Genomic DNA, 17,927 nt, shown 5'->3' on the forward strand with positions numbered 1-17,927 from the left:
TTGTGGGTTTATACATTTGCATAAATATCCCTTTCTTGTCATTTGGTGGGCCTGCAGGAAAGAGCGAAGGTGTGCATCCAGTCTGCCATCTGTACCCCAAACTTCATCTCGCTTTTCATGTTCCTCATTACTTATACTTTCACTCATTGGTACAGCACTTTTGATTTGTCTCACTCTTCCATTAGACCATAAGCTCCATGAGGTCGTTGTCTGGGTGGTGCTTATTTATTTTTCCCATTCCAATCCCCACCCCTATTTTTTTAATGTTGAAAATATTTCATTGTGGTAAAATATATACATAACATAATATTGATCACTTTACCCATCGGTAAGTGTACAACTGTGACATTAAATACATTCACAAAGTCGTATAACCATCACCACTATCTACACCCAAAACTTTTTCAATATCTCCAACAAAAACTCTGTACTCATTTAATAATGCCACTCAATCCCATACCTCTGATAACCTCTGTTCTAACTTTCTGTCTCTGTGAATTTGATTACTCTAGGGACCTCATGTAAGTATGTGCTTTTGTGATTGGCTTATTTCACCTAGTATAATATTTTCAAGGTCCATCCGTGTTGTAGCATGTGTCAGATGTCCTGCCTTTTTATTACTATGTAATATTCCACTGCATGGATAGACCACATTTCATTTGTCTATTCCCCCACCTCTGTTTTATCTTTAATGAACAATCCCTGCCACATGATAGACACTAAAAATGTTCATTGGATTGTTTAACCACCTTCTTCCCTTTTTTGGATCTGGAAAGCTCCCACTCATCCATCCAGGCATAGCACAGACACCCCCTTCTTTGGGGGACCCTGGAAGCTCCCCTACATAGAACTGGGCACTCTGTGTTATCGTGCAGCCACACAAGGTTATAATTCAGTCCCCTCATCTGGGCTGGCAGCTCCTGAGGGCAAGGCCGGGTCTAAATTTGGAGTGTTAGTTCAATAAATGGGGAACCCTCTTCCCCTCTGATTTGAAAGCTGCAGTTGAACTTTGCAGCCAGCCTCCCCCAACCTCCATTCCACATGCTTCTTTGAGAGTTTGTTTACAGTGGTTGTGTAAACAGGAAAAGGGGCCATTAAAATGGAAATGGGGAAATTTGGAGAGCTTAGCAACCTGAAATGAAATCAGAAAGGGAGGTTTTATTCTCTTGGGGTATTTGAATCTCTCCTAATGTGCTGAAAGCTGAGAATAAATGGTCATTAAGGACCTTTTTTGTCATTAACAGCTTTTTGGTTGGCTTCCTTAAAATAGTTTATTCCCTCTTTCCTGAAGTCAAGCCTGGAGTGTCTTGAGTCTGGTGCCAAGGCCCCTGGGGCTGTTGCTGGCAGAACCCAGGTGGCCGAGACAGTGGTGATGCCACTGGTAGCCTCTTCACACTGGCACCATTTTAGGACCAGCCATCCTGTGACTTAAAGGAATTGGGAAGCTAATGCTTCTTTCTATTCCTTCTCTGTGAAATGAGATCTCCCCTGCTTTGCAAGGATATGAGGACCAGCTGCCTATTACTGGGCTCATGGTCCACATTTAAGAAAGGTTGGCTACAATTAGTAGCCCCAAACAGACCACACCCCCCATGCTGTGACCACTTAAGGCACTGGCCATTCACATCACACAGTTCAGAGCAATGGGAACAATAGCAAACATCTGGAAACTTCCTTTAGACTAATCCCCCTGAAAGAAATGGACCTGGCTTATTGGAAGAAGGAAGGTCTAAAGAGTACATGGAATTGGTTCAAACAAAGAATTCGATACTCTAAAACAAGAAGAAAAAGACAAAACGTCCCACTAGGAAATGGGCAAAGGGTAGGAACAAGGTTGCCTGAAGGATGAACCCAGAAAGGCCAGTGACCATGTGGCCAGGGGCTCCACCTCTCTGGTGATAAGAGAAATGTGTATTTTTTTTTAAATTTTTTTTTTAGTTTATTTATTTTTGAGACAGAGAGAGACAGAGCATGAACGGGGGAGGGTCAGAGAGAGAGGGAGACACAGAATCGGAAGCAGGCTCCAGGCTCTGAGCCATCAGCCCAGAGCCCGACGCGGGGCTCGAACTCACGGACCGCAAGATCGTGACCTGAGCCGAAGTCAGACGCTTAACTGACTGAGCCACCCAGGCGCCCCTAGAAATGCGTATTTTTAATCATGGTGCTATACCAGTTCACACCATCAGACTGGTGGACACTAAAGAGTATGGCTGAGGTTATGAGCAATGGAACACATGTAGCCTGAAATCCCTGTGCCCATCCCCACTGCAGCCCTTGCCCTCCCCCACAAAGGCAAATATCATTTTGGACATGGTATGTGTAGTGTTCTGTGTATCGTTACTACCTATATAGGTACCTGCTGTTTGAAAAATAAAAGGCACACAAAAATCAGTTTATGAATTGAATGAAATTTCTTATTTAATTAACCCCCTGGTGGCATCTAGCCAGAGAACATGGGAATAATGCTTTTATCCTAGGGGAACATTTAGCCTATCATCCAGCAGTTCCCAGACTTCTTACAGGGTCATTAAGCAAGTGGCTTTTCTTGGTCCTGAAGAAGTGTCTCTGTCCCCATGAGGAGGAATGTTTCGGTAACGTGCCCGGGGTCCCAGTGCCATCCTCCGTGGCCCTCTGGTAGTTTCCCCAGGGAGTCTTGGCTGTGCTTCTACCAACCCAGAGATTGGCCAGCAGTTCAGAATCTTCAGTAAAATATACACAAGATCAACTTTACCACTTTAACCATTTTTATACAGTCCAGTGGCATTAAGCACGTTCACACTGTTGTACAGCCATCCCCACCATCCATCTCCAGAACTTTGTCATCTTCCCAAACTGAAAGTGGGTCCTCCCTGCCCAGCCCCTGGCAACCACCCATTCTAATTTCTGTCTCTATGAATCCAACTGTCCCAGTCCCCCCATATAGGTGGAATCATATAGCCTCTGTCCTTTTATGACTGATTTCCCTTAGCATAATGTCTTCAAGGCTCACCCATATTATAGCATGTGTCAGAATGTCCTGTTTTTTTCAGGTGGAATAACATTCCATTATATGGATATACACCAGTTTGGTTCATCCATTCATCCATCACTGGATACTTGGGTTACTTGCATCTTTCAGTTGTTGTGAATAGTGCTGCTATGAAATGGGTCTGCAGATATCTATCTGTTCAAGTCCCTGAATTGTTTTCTTCCCTAAATTCTATTGTTTTTAAGACTGTCATAAAGAAAATGTAGCCCAGCCCTTTGTGTTGTTATGAAACCTAGAAGGGTCAGGGTCTGCCTGGGGCCCATATTCAGGGACAGGACTCAGAAGCCAGGCTGAGACAACTGGAGCCTTGTCATCTTGTGGAGAGCCTCAGCTGCTGGTCTCGAGGAGCTCCCCGTCAAAGGCCATGAGCTTTAGATATGATTCTGACTTTGTCCTCTTCGCAGCTATGCCCTTTGCTTTCTGTACGAGAGAGAAGCTCCCTTGGACGGAATTTGCTGAGTCAGCAGAGGATGGACCCACCACCAGATTCTGTCAGAAGGTAGGACATTAACTGCTCCTCTGACAGCAGCTGCCAAACACGTGCAGGTCACAGCACAACCACAGCTGCTGGGTGTGGCCCTTTACCATGGAAAACACACCATTTGGTGCTTGTTTTGCCAGATAAGATTAGATAAGACTATTTGCTGCCCTTTTGTTAGTGTACTTTCACTTAAAATCATAGAATTTCAGAGCCAGAAGGGCCCTTAATGGCTTTTTTTAGGTGAAGGAGCCACAGCCCAGGGAGGGGTGACTTCCCATGATGGGTTCTATAGGCAGCAAGTGGCAGAGGTGGCCCTCGGGGACCAGAGATGAGGTCAAGTCCTTGTCCCAACCTCTGCTACTGACCATGCTATTTGCCTGCGTTATGGAAGCTTCTCTGTATGGCCTGTCTCATCAGTACAGAAATTGGTCTTCATTTGTCTTTATTAAAACCTTATAATGTTGTATGACCCCAGTGATATGAAATGTCCAGAATAGGCAAATGAACAGGGGCAGAAAGCACATTAGTGGTTGCCAGGGGCTGGGCGGGGAGAGGGGATGGGTAGTGACTACTAATGGGGTTTTCATTTGGGGGTGATGAAAATGTTCTAAAATTAGATTGTGGTGATGGTTGCACAACTCCGTGGATGTACCGAAAACCACCCAACAGCATACTTTAAAAGGACTAATTTTATACCATGTGAATACTATCCTAATAAAGCAGCTATCACACACACACACCCCCTAACACCAAAGAGGTTACGAATGATGGCATCCTTATTCTCACCTTGAACAAAGCAGTTTTTTCACTTCTCCATGTCCCATTCAGATTTTATATAGGGGATTTTTTGAGCAGCACTGTAATCATAAGCGATTCTATCAAAATTGGGTTGTAATTCCAAACATCAGTGTTTTCACGCTACTGGAAAAAATCTGTCATCCACCAGGTTGATTCTGTGCTATGGATGAAAGAGGAGGGGACTGGTTAAGTGGTGACTGTAGATGACACGCTTGAACCAGGGCCAGAGGAAGAGGAAAGGGGGAGTGGGGATGAGAGCTGGTGCCAGGGACACCTGTCTGCAAGAGGGGCCCAAGACCCACAGACGCCCTTCCGTAGCTCAGAGCAGCACCTCTGCCCACTGTGCCTTTCCTTTCTCTGTCATTAAAGCCAGAGGTAGTGACAGGCTGGTTAGAGTTGAGGACAAATGACCGTCTGGGGCTGCTCATCATAATTGTCACCAGGTCCTGATGTTCTTACTTGAGACAAAAGGAATTCAGTATCAAAGAGTTTGGTTTGGTTTGACTTGGTTGGTTATAGATGAGAAGTATGATGAATATCCTTTTTTTTTATTGTGGTAAACAACACATAAAATATACTATCTTAGCCATTTTTAAGTATAGTTTAGTGGTGGTAAATACATTCACATTGTATGTAATGTGAAACAGATTTCCAGAACTTTTTCATCTTGTAAATCTGAAACTCTGTACCCATTAAACAACTCTTCATTCACCCCCAGCTCCTGGAAACCAACATTCTACTTGCCGTTTCTATGAATATGACTACTTTAGATACCTCACGGAAGTGGACTCGTTCAGAATTTGTCTTTTTGTGACTGGCTTATTTCACGTAGCATAATGTCTTGAAGGCTCATCCGTGTCAAGGATGACATCAATGTCATTCGTGTGATGATAGGATTTCCTTCCTTTTTAAGGCTGAATAATATTCCACCCTATGGACATAGCACATTTTTAGAAAGATTTTATTTTTGAGTAATGTCTACCCAACGTGGGGCTTGAACTCACAACCCCGAGATCAAGAGTCACATGCTCTACTGACTGAGCCAGCCAGACACCCCAGATATACCACATTTTATTTATCCATTCATCCATCAGTGGAGTCTTGGGTTGCTTCCACTTTTTGGCTCTCATGAATAGTACTGCTATAACCATTGGTGCGCAAATATCTCTTCAAGACCCTACTTTCCATTAACCAGAAGTGGGACCTCTAGATCATATAGTAGTTCTATTTTTAATTTTTTGAGAAATTGCCATACTAGTTTCCACAGCTGCTGCATCATTTTACATTTCCACCAACAGTGCACAAGGACGATGATTAATCTTATTTAGCTAATAAGCTTGGGCATCAGGACAACACTGACATTCTTCCAAAGAACAAATAAAAATGATAGATAGCTATGAACCAAGTCTAATTATTTAGCAGGATCATTTAATTCTTCAATAAAAACAACTATGACAGTTGATTTAAAAGTAGGACTCTGCTATATTCATCATTCTTCCAGCTGGCAAAGAAGCATGACATGGTGGTGGTATCCCCCATCCTGGAACGAGACAGAGAGCATGGGGACATTTTGTGGAACACAGCTGTGGTGATCTCCAATTCTGGAGCTGTCCTGGGAAAGACCAGGAAAAACCACATCCCCAGAGTGGGTGACTTCAATGAGGTGAGCCAGCTCAGCCTTTGTGGATCTTTCTGTGAGCAAAACTCTGTGTTGGATCATGTCATGTCACACAGTGCTGGAACACTGTGTGGCTACAGTGCTCTGGGGTGTGCCGCCATTGTCCTGCATCACATGGACGATAGGATTCTGGTGGAAGTCCTGGGTGAGTCCCAAACACCAAGCACAGAGGGGTATTTCTTTTTCTAATATAACCTGACGTGGCTTTCTGAAATTTGTCTTTGAGGTTAAGTAATATATTGATTAAAACGAAAATAAGTCATGCACAAATGTGAAATGATTCCTCAGCCCCTTTCAGGCTCTGAGCTCCTTACCCATCATAGGCTAGCCCTTGCTTGGGAGGTAGGGGGTCCTTGCCTGTAAGTCACATGAGGTCTTAGCCATGTCAATGTGTGGGATGGCAATAGGTTAACGTGCGTGTCTGTGCACAGGGGTATTAGGTAGAGCTTTGTGCCCATGATCAAGGTATAAATCAGGGGAGCTATTTTGATGAGTTAATGCCAATTCACGGGTGGATTAGATGAAGAGGGGTGGACGTTTGAAGGAGGGAAGTAAACTCCAGCTAATACCTGAGATATGAAACCTGAACTTGATCTGCGATGAATACAGTTGTTCAGAATGCAATCTCCCCAGTCCTTTGCTGCCCTCCCTGATTGCGGGAGTTCCAGCCACACTCAGACTGGTCAGGAGGACAAAGAAGGATCTATAGAGGGAGATGACATTCCCTAGGGAGAAAGAAAAACCGAGTGTTTCTCAGTAACAACTGGAGATGCGGGTGGGAAGACGTGCTCATCACCTGTTTACCCTGGGATTAATCTTTAGCTCCCAGCAGATAGTGAAGGGTTTGTCTCAACACACCAGGATCTACTCCAGTGTCCACCACATGTGCACATCTGGGTTGCTGCCTGACCCTGACAAATTTTGAGATTAATGGGAGGAGGCAAAATGTTCTGGAATCATATCTGTTTGGGACCCTGACTAGTCCTCTAGTCCCCACTCAGTGCCATCCATGAAAATGTCCCAGGGCTGGCACCCCAAGGGGGCAGAGAGGCCAGCTGGGCAAGTCACATGCCCCATGAGGCCATGGTGGTTTTCCCCTAGCAGGTGACGGTTGCTCTGGATGAGCTTCCAGTCCCTTCTGCTCTGACATTCTTTATAGGAACATGTGGTTGGTGAAGACATTGACTAACTCATGTTAACATCGACCAAACTTTAGCCTTTAGTTGTACCATGATTGAAACCTAACTAAAGTTTATCCTTAAAATACTGTGGGAAGTTGCTTTGGGGATTTTTCTGACATGCCACAAAAGAAATTGTGGGTAAATGCTTAAGCCATGGTGATTTCCCAGTTGTTGGCTTGTAGTTATTGTGTCTGGTTTCTTCAATTTAAAAAAAATTTTTTTTAAACATTTATTCATTTTTTGAGAGAGAGAGAGAGAGAGAGAGAGAGAGAGAGACAGATTATGAGCAAGGGAGGGTCAGAGAGAGTCAGCTGCTTAACCAACTGAGCCACCCAGGAGCCCCTCTTCGATTAAAAAAATTTTTTTTAATGTTTATTAATTTTCGAGAGAGAGAGAGTGTGTGTGAGCAGGGGAGGGGCAGGGAAAGAGGGAGACACAGAATCTGAAGCAGGCTCCAGGCTCTGAGCTGCCAGCACAGAACCTGACACGGGGCTCAAACCCACAGACCATGAAATCATGACCTGAGCTGAAGTCAGACATGAGTCACAGCCAAGACTGTTACTTTTAGAGAACTGGCAATATTTTATTTTTTCCGTCAAGTCTAAGGAAAGAGAAATTGTACAGCCCAGAGGTTTTCACATATGGCCCTTGTTTTTCAGTCAACTTACTACATGGAGGGAAACCTCGGACACCCCGTGTTCCAGACTCAGTTCGGGAGGATTGCGGTGAACATTTGCTACGGGCGGCACCACCCTCTCAACTGGCTCATGTACAGCATCAATGGGGCTGAGATCATCTTCAACCCCTCAGCCACCATCGGAGCACTCAGGTCTCTCAGCTTGCAGGATCTGGGAGGGTTCTTGGGACCTAGCGATCTTAGACCCACCGCCAGGCTGCAGGGTTCCGAGATGGGTTTAGTAAACTGCCGTGCGCAGCTGCGGCCACCAGGTTGTCTTACAAATATGAGTATGGGATTGTGTGTTGTGTACTTACGCAACTTTTCTGTGGGAAAAAAATTACTCAACGTCAATTAAAATTCCCCCTAAAGAGCTGCTTTGCTGTAAAATACTATTCTCTGCTATTATTCTGAACACTGAGATGGTAATAATTCCCCTCCATCCTATAATTGTCAGGATTCCAAAAAGCTCCTCTTCTAAAGTACCCAGAGCATAGTAGGTGCCTGGCCAGCATAAGCTCCTTTCCCTGTCATGGCCCCTGCTAGGGGGACTGAGGATACCTAAGACTCTTATCTGCAACATCCAGCACATGGAAGTCAGACATCTGGATGAGAGAAGGAGCAAATGAGAGACTCAAAGCTGTGAGGGTCCTTAAGAGATCAGTTAAGTGACTCTGAAACTTGGTTTTAACCAGCAAAGGGTTTTTCTTGTAACACCTAACACGTGTTTAGGTGTCAGCCTAATCCTGAAACAGATAGATCTATTCTGATCAAGCCTGTGGGGTGGGCCCCGGCAGCCCTTGGGTTCCTGTGCAAGACCCCTGGGGCTCACTTAATAATGGCGGGCAAGCTAAGATGACCTGGCATGACTGCACTTCCTCTGCTTGTCTCTTCCCCAACGGCTGAGTATTTGGGTGGTTTCTAGTTTTGCATCATTAACAAGTACCAGAACTCTAGGAATTTATGTGCAATTATATTTCTCCCCAACTCACTTCCTCCAAAGCAGGATTCCTGGAGCAGGAGGTGCTGGCCTTCACTCTGTGTTGTACTGGTTGCCAGTGCCCTAGCAGTGGGTCCCTGGGGGACCCATGGGGAGTGGTTGGGGCAGTTCTGGTGGGCAGCTTTGAGTTCCCTGATGGCCTATCCCTGTCACTCTTCTCTCTTGACTAAATTTTAGTCAAATTTCTTCTGAAGGTCAGAATGTGATATTTACTTTACCTTTTCTTTTGAGCATGGGGCTCTCTTCTCAAGAGGGACATCCTTATAGCATTCCAGTTTCCACAGCAGCCCCCTCGGTGAGGCAGAGCACAAACCTGGCTGGCTCCCTCAAGTCACCTGCCCCATCCATGCACCTGAAGTTTATCTCTGTGTCCAGGAGGGGTGCTGTTGGTCAGAAGAGAAAAATCTTGGACATCCCCTGAAGAATTTCCCTGGGGCCTCATGGCAGCTTAGTTACCATGACAGAGTCCAAGGCAGTTGTGACATAGGGTAAACTACTGGTCATCCAGCATCCAGACCTGGGCAGAACCTCTGGGCCACCCCCCTGGAGCAGCCCCCTCCTATTGGCCATGTGTAAGACATTCAGCAAGCATCATCTACCTGCAAGGGTCCCTTGAGGAACCTGAAGCCAATTCGCTGAGCATCAGTGCCTATACCGGCTCTTGGGCCAGGGCAGGCAAAGCTGTGGCCTCAGACTCGGATGGCCAGCTCCCTGACCTTATTCTGTTGAGCTTTTATTATCCCCAATTAAGCAAACAGAAGCACCCCAATGTAATATGCACATAACTATTTATGTCTCCAGCAGTCTATTAGGCTTATTAAAAATTATTGATTTTCCTTCCTCAACCAACAGTCATCCAACTCATGCCTTTCAAGGGTATGGTGAGGCTGACAGTTAAAACGGTAACACGTCCTTTGGAAAGCGGTATGTTTCATGAGCTCCTAAAATGTTCACACCCTTGACCAGATAATACGCCTAGAACTTTACCTGACAGAGTACCTAAAAAAGGAGGAAAAGGCTGAAGCCAGAGGTGAGAGAAATGTCAGACTTAGGTAAATTTCGGCCCATCTCTTCCTTGTTATTGCACAGTCACTAAAAAGTCATTATGAAGATAATGCAACATCATGACAAAAGCCTGTGAGCAAAGATGTTTTCAGGCTATGGTCAGAACTCTGTAAACCTCTTTTGCCAAGAATGGGTATAGAGTGTGGAAAAATTACAACAGATGGTTTATAAGGATGGTGGGATTCTGGGTGATTTTCTTAAAATGATAAATGAGTGTTTATGGAATTGATGGTGAGTGTTTTTTCAGCACCGGGCTGGGCAAATCCCCACCAGCTGCACGCAAGCAATGGCTTCTGGAACCATCCATTCCTTCACTGGCATGTCCCCCCTCCCATACACACATGCTCTGTGGATTGGTGGGGTGTCCTCACTCATTTTAGGGTCCCACAGTTATAAGCACACGATAGACTTGAAGTGTTTTTTGATGACCTGAGTCATCCTGACCCATGTGGCCATGTATGTGTGTCAGTAGGAGAGTCGCTGTTCCATCTCTTCAATGCATGTCTTTGTCACACTGTGACTGGGAATAAGGCAGATGTCCCCATACCCCCATCGGGCTCTCCATGATTCCCGCATACCCTGGGTTCTCACGAGCCTCCATCTTCTTTCCCTTGCTTGCTTTGAGAGCCAAAGTTTTATTGCCAGCTGTGGGTTTGAGTCCTACACAGTGCACCCTCCCAGGAGAATTGCAAGAAAGATGTTTTCTGGCACTCACCCTGCAACTGTCTATTTAATTCCTGAAAATGTCATTTACGGGTGTGTTTCTATAAAAATCCTTTCTTAAAAGTTTTGTCAGCTTGGCTTAGCACCTGGGGGGTGGGGGACAGGGAAGCAGCAAAATGAGTCCTCTCAATCAAGCCTGTGATTTTTTTTTTTTTTACAGACTCGTGAAACTCCCGAGAATTAGGCTTGTGACAAGCACCCACTCCCTCCACCTACTCCCAGTTTAAACCAGGTGCATGCTGACAGGAAGGAAGATTCCAGGGCATTTTGCTCTCAGTCACTCAGTGTTTCTAAGTGGGCATTACACCTGTCAATCCAGAATCTTAATGATGTTGTTCCTCAGACAACAGAGTGACAAGAAGGCCCACTGGATTCCATGGCACATTGTCATTGGTGGGCTGGAGGACAGGGTCTTCAATTGGGGCAAGGTTTTCCACCATGTCCTACCTTTGTGAATACTGGACTGAAGAAGGCCCACAGCTCAGCTGTACCTGTATGGTGCCTCCTTCCTGGGCCAGTAAGAGAACCAGGGATCCCCTGCTTAGAGTCTCAGGGTTCAGAAGAGGAAAACAGGAAGGCACTGGGAAATGTGGACAGGCTCAGGGGAGGTGACACCTGCTACAGAATCTACCCCTTCCAGTTACCCCAATTCCTTGCAGGTTTACTCTGTTTGCTTGGCCTGAAGTACCCCCTCTCTAGAGACTGCTTTGCGAGGCAACAGAGCAGGGTCGGGATTAGTGCAGCAGTCTGAGTCTTGAGCTCCCTTCTTACATTTGCCAGGTGAGGCTCTGCCCAGCGCAGAATGTGAGTTCCTCACCCGACCCAGGAGGAGGGAAGGAGAGAGAGCTAGTCACAGGGCTTCTGCCATGCAGCCCCCTCTAGAAGCTTTGCATGTGTGGTCAGTCTTTACAATATTCCTTTAAGGAAGTTTCAGAAAAGGAAACTGAGGCTCAAGTCTGCTTTGTCCTGCAGCAGCCCCTCCCCAAAAGGCTGCTTGGGCTTGAGCAAGGGACAAGCTGGCCTGCTTGTGGGTTTGGGGTCACCCACAGCCACAAACAGTCTCCCTGGCCATCCCCACTGCGGACCTGAGAAGGCCGACAGCCTGGCTGTCACTCAGGACCAAGCACCCTCCCAGTCTGGCTGGAAAGTCAGCCACATGGTTCCTCTTGTTTCTCTCTCACAGTGAGTCCCTGTGGCCAATTGAGGCCAGAAACGCAGCCATTGCAAATCACTGCTTCACCTGTGCTATCAACCGTGTGGGCCAGGTAAGTCCCTGAGGTCTGGCTGGTCTCTCAGGTTTGGTTAACCAGGTGTGCTGGGGAGGGGACAGAGTGATAAGCTGCTAGGAAGGCTACCTGCCGAGAGGGGACCCGGCCTCTTCGGCCAGCAGAGTCCACAAGGGGAAGCAACTGTCTGCTGGCCCTGGTGGGGACATGTCACACCTCTTCTCCCTGCTCCCTCTGTGTGAAGGCCATAAATGCTAGGGTCCCGAAAGGGGGTAGACTGGCTTGGTCTGTTACTTTTAAAGATATTCCTATGTCCGTCTTCTGTTTTTGTCTGTTTTGGTTTTTAGCTGAAACCGTTTTGAATGGCTGTCACCCTATCCCCACCACGTATCCAGTTTCGTGTTTTTCCCCATTGACCCCATGCACTGAATGACCCTGACTACAAAAACACAATGCGTTTATTACGTAATAATCTCCTTCCTATTCTTATTAATCGGATGCCAAAATCTAATCAGAGCATCTGCTCAGTCTGAGATAACCGAGGTTTCTACGTTTCTGGCAACATGAACAAACTCAGTGTTTTAATTAGCCTGTGTAACCCCATCACAGCTTGATATGCAGTTTCCATTAGGCTTTAGGGAAGATATTGAAAACCATGTGTGGACACCCCCTTACTCCCTTCATAGACCCCAAGCTGGGGCTTATTTCTCAGGTGGATACACCTCAGATGCCTTCCACAGTCCTGAGAACCACTCTGCAAAGCATCTTTTTTTTTTTTCCCCCTCCCAGGAGATTATAAACTCCCCAGAGATGAAGTCTGAGTTTTTACCTTGCCTGTCAAATTCCCCGCTGGCCGCCTGTGTTGGCCCAATGCTGGCTACTTAGCAGGGACGTTTAATAAGCACTTGTTGATTGCCCAGTGGCTACAGGCCATTCCTTCTGGCTTTAACTGATCACAAAAACGCCTCCTCAGCCCGACTTTGTGGTGGATGCGGTGGTAGTGCCACCTATAGGTTTACCTTACCTTGGTTTTATTTCACAGGAGCACTTCCCGAATGAGTTTACCTCTGGAGATGGGAAGAAAGGTATGTTCTGTGAATTTCCATGGTGGCTGCAATTGAAGGGTGGGCCTCGCTGTCCCATTCTCTGTCTGCCACAGGGTCTGTGCCACAGGCCTTGTCTGCACATGTGGCATGTTGTCGGAGGCGTGCACTGCTCTCATCTTTATGGCCCACAGTGTGGGGGCAGCCTGACCATGGCTACGTTTGGATAGGCAGTCCTGGGCTTGTGACCACATCATTCCCCAGATGGGAATTGAATGGCATTGGATTGGACTCTACCCCTCCCCCAGGATTGGTATAAGATGGGCCTAGAAGATATGGGGGAGCCCTTTGTGAGCTCCCTGAAAGACGGGGTGCTTTATCCACCCTACACATCTCCTTCCCTCTCTTCCTTTGTCCTTGTTCATCTGCTACCATCCCCCACCCCAAGCTGCACAGCTGTCCCAGAACACTGGCATGGATTGTCTTGGGTTCCTAGAATCCACAGCTTGTTTTGATCTGAGGGCAGGTACCACCTCACCTCTACTAGGATTCCCCACCCCCTGGTCCCACCTCTCTGGCTGGAAATGTGGGAGGGAAGGGCCCACCAAGGAGGAACTACCTCAGGGTATCCCCTGATAAGGCAGAGGGGATGGAGCAGGTCTGTTTCCCAGAAAAGCACTTCCTGAAAGGGTTCCAGATCCCCTCATTTGAGGCCCCAGACTTCCAGAGTCTCCAATCCCACGTAGCTCTCTGCAGTCAGAGTCACAGAAGAGGCAGGGAAATGAAGTCTGCTGGGAATCTACTGTGTCCAAGCCCCTGCTGGGCCCTGCACTGTGCCCACCTACTCCTTACATGCCTGTGGGGTGGCTATTAGCCCACTTGTGAGGGGACCGAGGTATGGAAGGAAGTGGGTACAGTAGACAGAGCTGGCAAGGCAAGTGAGGGCAGAGCTTCCAGCTCACGTTGTTGGGCCACCACAGGAAGCAGGTCACACAGGAAGCCCTACAGAGCCATGTGACTCCTTTGGGCTGTGGGTGGCTAATGTTGGGAGTAAGGGCTAATACTTCTACAAGAGTGACCTTTAAGAATGTTCCCAGGGGCAGAGGTGAGGGCTGTGAAGGTGACTTTTGGAAAAACTTCCTTGACCTCAGGCCTGAGGAGGGACTCAGGGACTTGGGCCTCAGCATTTGGCAGATGCTGGGGAGAGTGGCACTGACCCTTTGTTTAGGATGTCACTCAATGTGCCTACCTCTCTGAAGAATCCACTATGTGCCTGCACAAGCTCACAGGTTCTTTCTTTTGCTCCTTCAAAGCTCACCAGGACTTCGGCTACTTTTATGGCTCGAGCTACGTGGCAGGCCCGGACAGCAGCCGCACCCCTGGTCTCTCCCGCAATCGGGACGGGCTGCTGGTTGCCGAGCTTGACCTGAACCTCTGCCGGCAGGTGAATGACATCTGGAACTTCAAGGTGGGTCCCTGAGTCCCCTGATCTTGCCCTGCTCCTCTTCTTGAGCCCCCATCCTGCTCTCAGGGCTAGAAACTACAGCCGCTGGGTTTGCTCTCCAGAACAGCCAGATGAGACTCCAAGCTGAGTGGAGGGGCAGGTTTCTTCCTCCCAGAGCTGGTGTGTGAGGGAGGAACCACTGCATCAAGTAAGGCCCAGGCAGCAGACCCTAATAAATTCTCCTCTTGTCTGATTTAGAATCTGGGCGCCTTCAAACAAATTAATCTCAATTTCATTTGTCTGGAGAATAGAGTGGATTGGCTTCTCTAATCCTTTTTTTCTTTTCCAGGCATTTGTACTTATCACAAGATAAATGTGGGTGTCTGGCTCTGCCTGTGGCCCGGCCCCATGGTCTAGGCCTTGATGGTAGAGGGAAATGGGTCATGCAAAGAAATGGCATCTTATCACAGCTGTGTGCCCCCTCCTCCCCACCTTTCCCAGTCACTTTAAGCAAGCCCTTTCTGCTCCTGGGCCTTAGTATGCCCATTTGTAAAACAGAAGGCTTTACTGCAAGGTCTCAAGTGGCCTTTGAGACCTAACTTGCGTGACACCAGGGGTTATGGGAGGAGCATAAGTGCCCGCCTTCCTGGAATGGGGAGCCATTCCATGGCAGCCATGGCCCAGGACCCGGACCCCCCTGGAATACACTGTCTCATCCTGGATGCAGATGGAGTTTGCTGCATTAGTGTCCAACAGTATTCTATCAACTCAGAACCCACGCCAATGAATACATACAAATGAATGTCCTCACAGCTGAATGACTTTGCCCAGCTTCTGTGGGAAGAACCAGCTCCCCTCCATTTACCTGAGCATGGGTCCTTGGGCATGTTCCCTGAGTCTCAGATCCGCATCAGACAAACAAGACAAACAAGGCCCACATGAACATCTCCTCTTTCCTGGGAAGGTCTCTCCTCTTCCTGGGAAGCTCAGATTAATGCTGTATTCCACACAATAAACAGGATGTTTTCTCATTAGTAACTTTTTGAATGCAAAAGCCCTCCCAAACTATGGTGATGGGCTTGAGCTCCTACTGGGACTTTGGGGAGGAGAGAGGGAGGAGATGCTGGGTAGATTCTCTAGCCCTGCCCCCATTCTCTCCCAGACCAGAGCCGGGAGGGTGCACCAGGGTGCAAATACCTGCAAACTTCACTGCCGTCTGGGGACCTGGAGCAAGTCACTCCCCTCTCTGGGCTGTGGGCTGTTCTTCTGGGGTTCTGTAAGACGGAAGGACAGCCCTCTTCCCTTCTGCCTTGGGGCAGGCCACACCTTCCGGATGACAGATCACAGAGGTCTTCCAGCAGGAGGGGCTGGAGTGTGTGAGTCCTCTGTCATCTGTCATCTTAGCTATAGCACCGGAATCAGTGCCGAGAGGTCACACAGGGGTTGTTTCTCTATGTTACATAGTCTGAAACTATCCCCTCAACGGGCCTTCCAAATTTCTGTCCCATAGCTGCCCTCTAGTGGCTAGAGGTGGTGAGTAAATGAGGGACGTTTATGAAACAAGAATTTCTGCCTGTGTTTTGCTTTCAGATGACGGGCAGATATGAGATGTACGCTCGGGAACTTGCCGAAGCCATCAAACCCAACTACAGCCCCAATATTGTGAAAGAGTAGCTGGATGTCAGTCCCTGCCTACCAAGGAGGGGACCTCTGCCCCTAACAGCTCATCAAGTACAGCAGGCTTTTACACTTTCAAGTTCTCCCTCGTGATGCCCTGATAACATTGCTGTACAGATTGGTTTTAAAATGCCCAGGCAGGGAGGGTAGATTGAAGAGTGACTGCTTAATGAATATGAGGTTTCCTTCCTGGGTGATGAAATGTTTTGGGGCTACACAGAGGTGATGGTTATACCTCTAATGTACTAAATGTACTAAATGTACATGAATGTACTAAATGCCATTGAATTGTATACTTTAAAATGGCTAATTCTGTGTTATATGAATTTTACCTAATTTTTAAAAATTCCACGCACTGCTTGTGCAGGTTGACTTGCATTTAAACACATGGGATGCCCCAGTCCTAAGGTTCCTCACCTCCTCTGTTTAGACTGTCAGCAACCTGAGGGTAATGGTGGGAGTGTATGTCCAAGGGAAAAGCCGAGGCTGATCCAGAGTCCTTGAATTACCGGGTGGTTGTGGGCAGGGGAGACGGTCATTAGATGTGTTCACTTGGCCAGGCTGCAGTCTCCAGATATTCTCCAGACGCTAATCTGGGTGTTGCTGTGAAGGTATTTTGTCGACGTCATTAAAGTCTGTGACCAGTTAACTAAGGAAGTGAGATTATCCTAGATAATCCTGATAGGCCTGATTCAGTCAGTCAAAAGGCCTTCAGAGGAGAGCTGAGGCTTCCCCAGTGAAAAAGAAATGCTGCCTGTGGACAGCAGCTTCCTTCCCAGGCCTGTTTGAGTTCCAGTTTGTCCTTCCTGGTGGCCTACCCTACAGATTTCAGACTTGTCTGTCCAGCCCCCACAATCACTTAAGTCAATGCCTTGCAATAAATCTCTTTAAATATATATGCGACTGTTTCTGCTTCTTTGGTTGGACCCTTACTGATATAGATTCTGATACTAGAAGTGGTTCTAGAGGAACAGAATCTTCAGGACGAGTTTTCTGCATTGGTGCTAGGTTTCCTGGAATTCTTCTCTAATTTGGTTGATTTAAAGACACTAATGACTCTATTTCCAGTAGTAAAGAGGGCAATGGTTAGTCCATGGTATGATGTAGCAATAGAGATGTATAGAAAGAACAGGACAGGGGCGCCTGGGTGGCTCAGTCGGTTAAGCATCTGACTTCAGCTCAGGTCACGATCTCGCGGTCTGTGAGTTCGAGCCCTGCGTCGGGCTCTGGGCTAATAGCTCAGAGCCTGGAGCCTGCTTCTGATTCTGTGTCTCCCTCTCTCTCTGCCCCTCCCCCATTCATGCTCTCTCTCTGTCTCAAAAATAAATAAACTTTAAAAAAAAAAAAAGCCCATATGACTTTAAAAAAAAAAAAAAAAGAAAGAAAGAACAGGACATCAGCCTGCACGCAAGAGTCCCAGTCTGCCATTCCTGGTGGCCTGTCCCATCTGTGGATTTTAGGCTTGGCTGACCAGCCCCCATCAATTGCAAGTATAAGGCAATTCCTTGCACTAAATCTCTTTATATCTTTATACATATATATATATATGCATACATGCTTATACATATATATGTACACACATACATATGTACATTTGTATCTCCTATATATATAAATATATCTGTATCCCCTGCTGATTCTGCTTCTCTGATTGAGCACTGACTGCCTGACTTACATAGCAGATTTCCACTTCTCTGCACCTTGGTTTCCACATCTGTAAAGTAGGACCATATCCCCTCTCCTGCTTTATACGACAGGACAGTGGTGAGAGAAAGACTAGATGGGTCAGGGAGCCTATGTGACCTTGCACCACACAGCAAGAGTCCCACCTGTGAAGTCTCAAACCTCCATAGCCAGCCACAGTGTTGAAAGTGGGAGTGGGGTCCTCTGGTTCTACCCTTACTGTG

General features: G+C 47.1%; 1 protein-coding gene across 2 annotated transcripts in view; it reads left to right on the forward strand.

Moving 5' to 3' along the window:
- Window positions 1-16,916, forward strand: part of UPB1 (beta-ureidopropionase 1) — a 28,929-nt gene extending 12,013 nt beyond the window's left edge. For both annotated transcript variants that reach the window (XM_058690957.1, XM_058690958.1), the window contains exons 4-10: window positions 3,433-3,527; window positions 5,809-5,970; window positions 7,826-7,995; window positions 11,814-11,895; window positions 12,899-12,941; window positions 14,213-14,367; window positions 15,934-16,916. In XM_058690957.1, the coding sequence (XP_058546940.1) occupies window positions 3,433-3,527; window positions 5,809-5,970; window positions 7,826-7,995; window positions 11,814-11,895; window positions 12,899-12,941; window positions 14,213-14,367; window positions 15,934-16,017 (791 nt within the window). In that variant the 3' untranslated portion in view covers window positions 16,018-16,916. The remainder of the gene's footprint in view (window positions 1-3,432; window positions 3,528-5,808; window positions 5,971-7,825; window positions 7,996-11,813; window positions 11,896-12,898; window positions 12,942-14,212; window positions 14,368-15,933) is intronic.
- Window positions 16,917-17,927: the final 1,011 nt, after the last annotated feature.

Source organism: Neofelis nebulosa, chromosome 11 (genome assembly GCF_028018385.1).
Source record: "Neofelis nebulosa isolate mNeoNeb1 chromosome 11, mNeoNeb1.pri, whole genome shotgun sequence".
Classification (NCBI taxonomy): domain Eukaryota; kingdom Metazoa; phylum Chordata; class Mammalia; order Carnivora; family Felidae; genus Neofelis; species Neofelis nebulosa.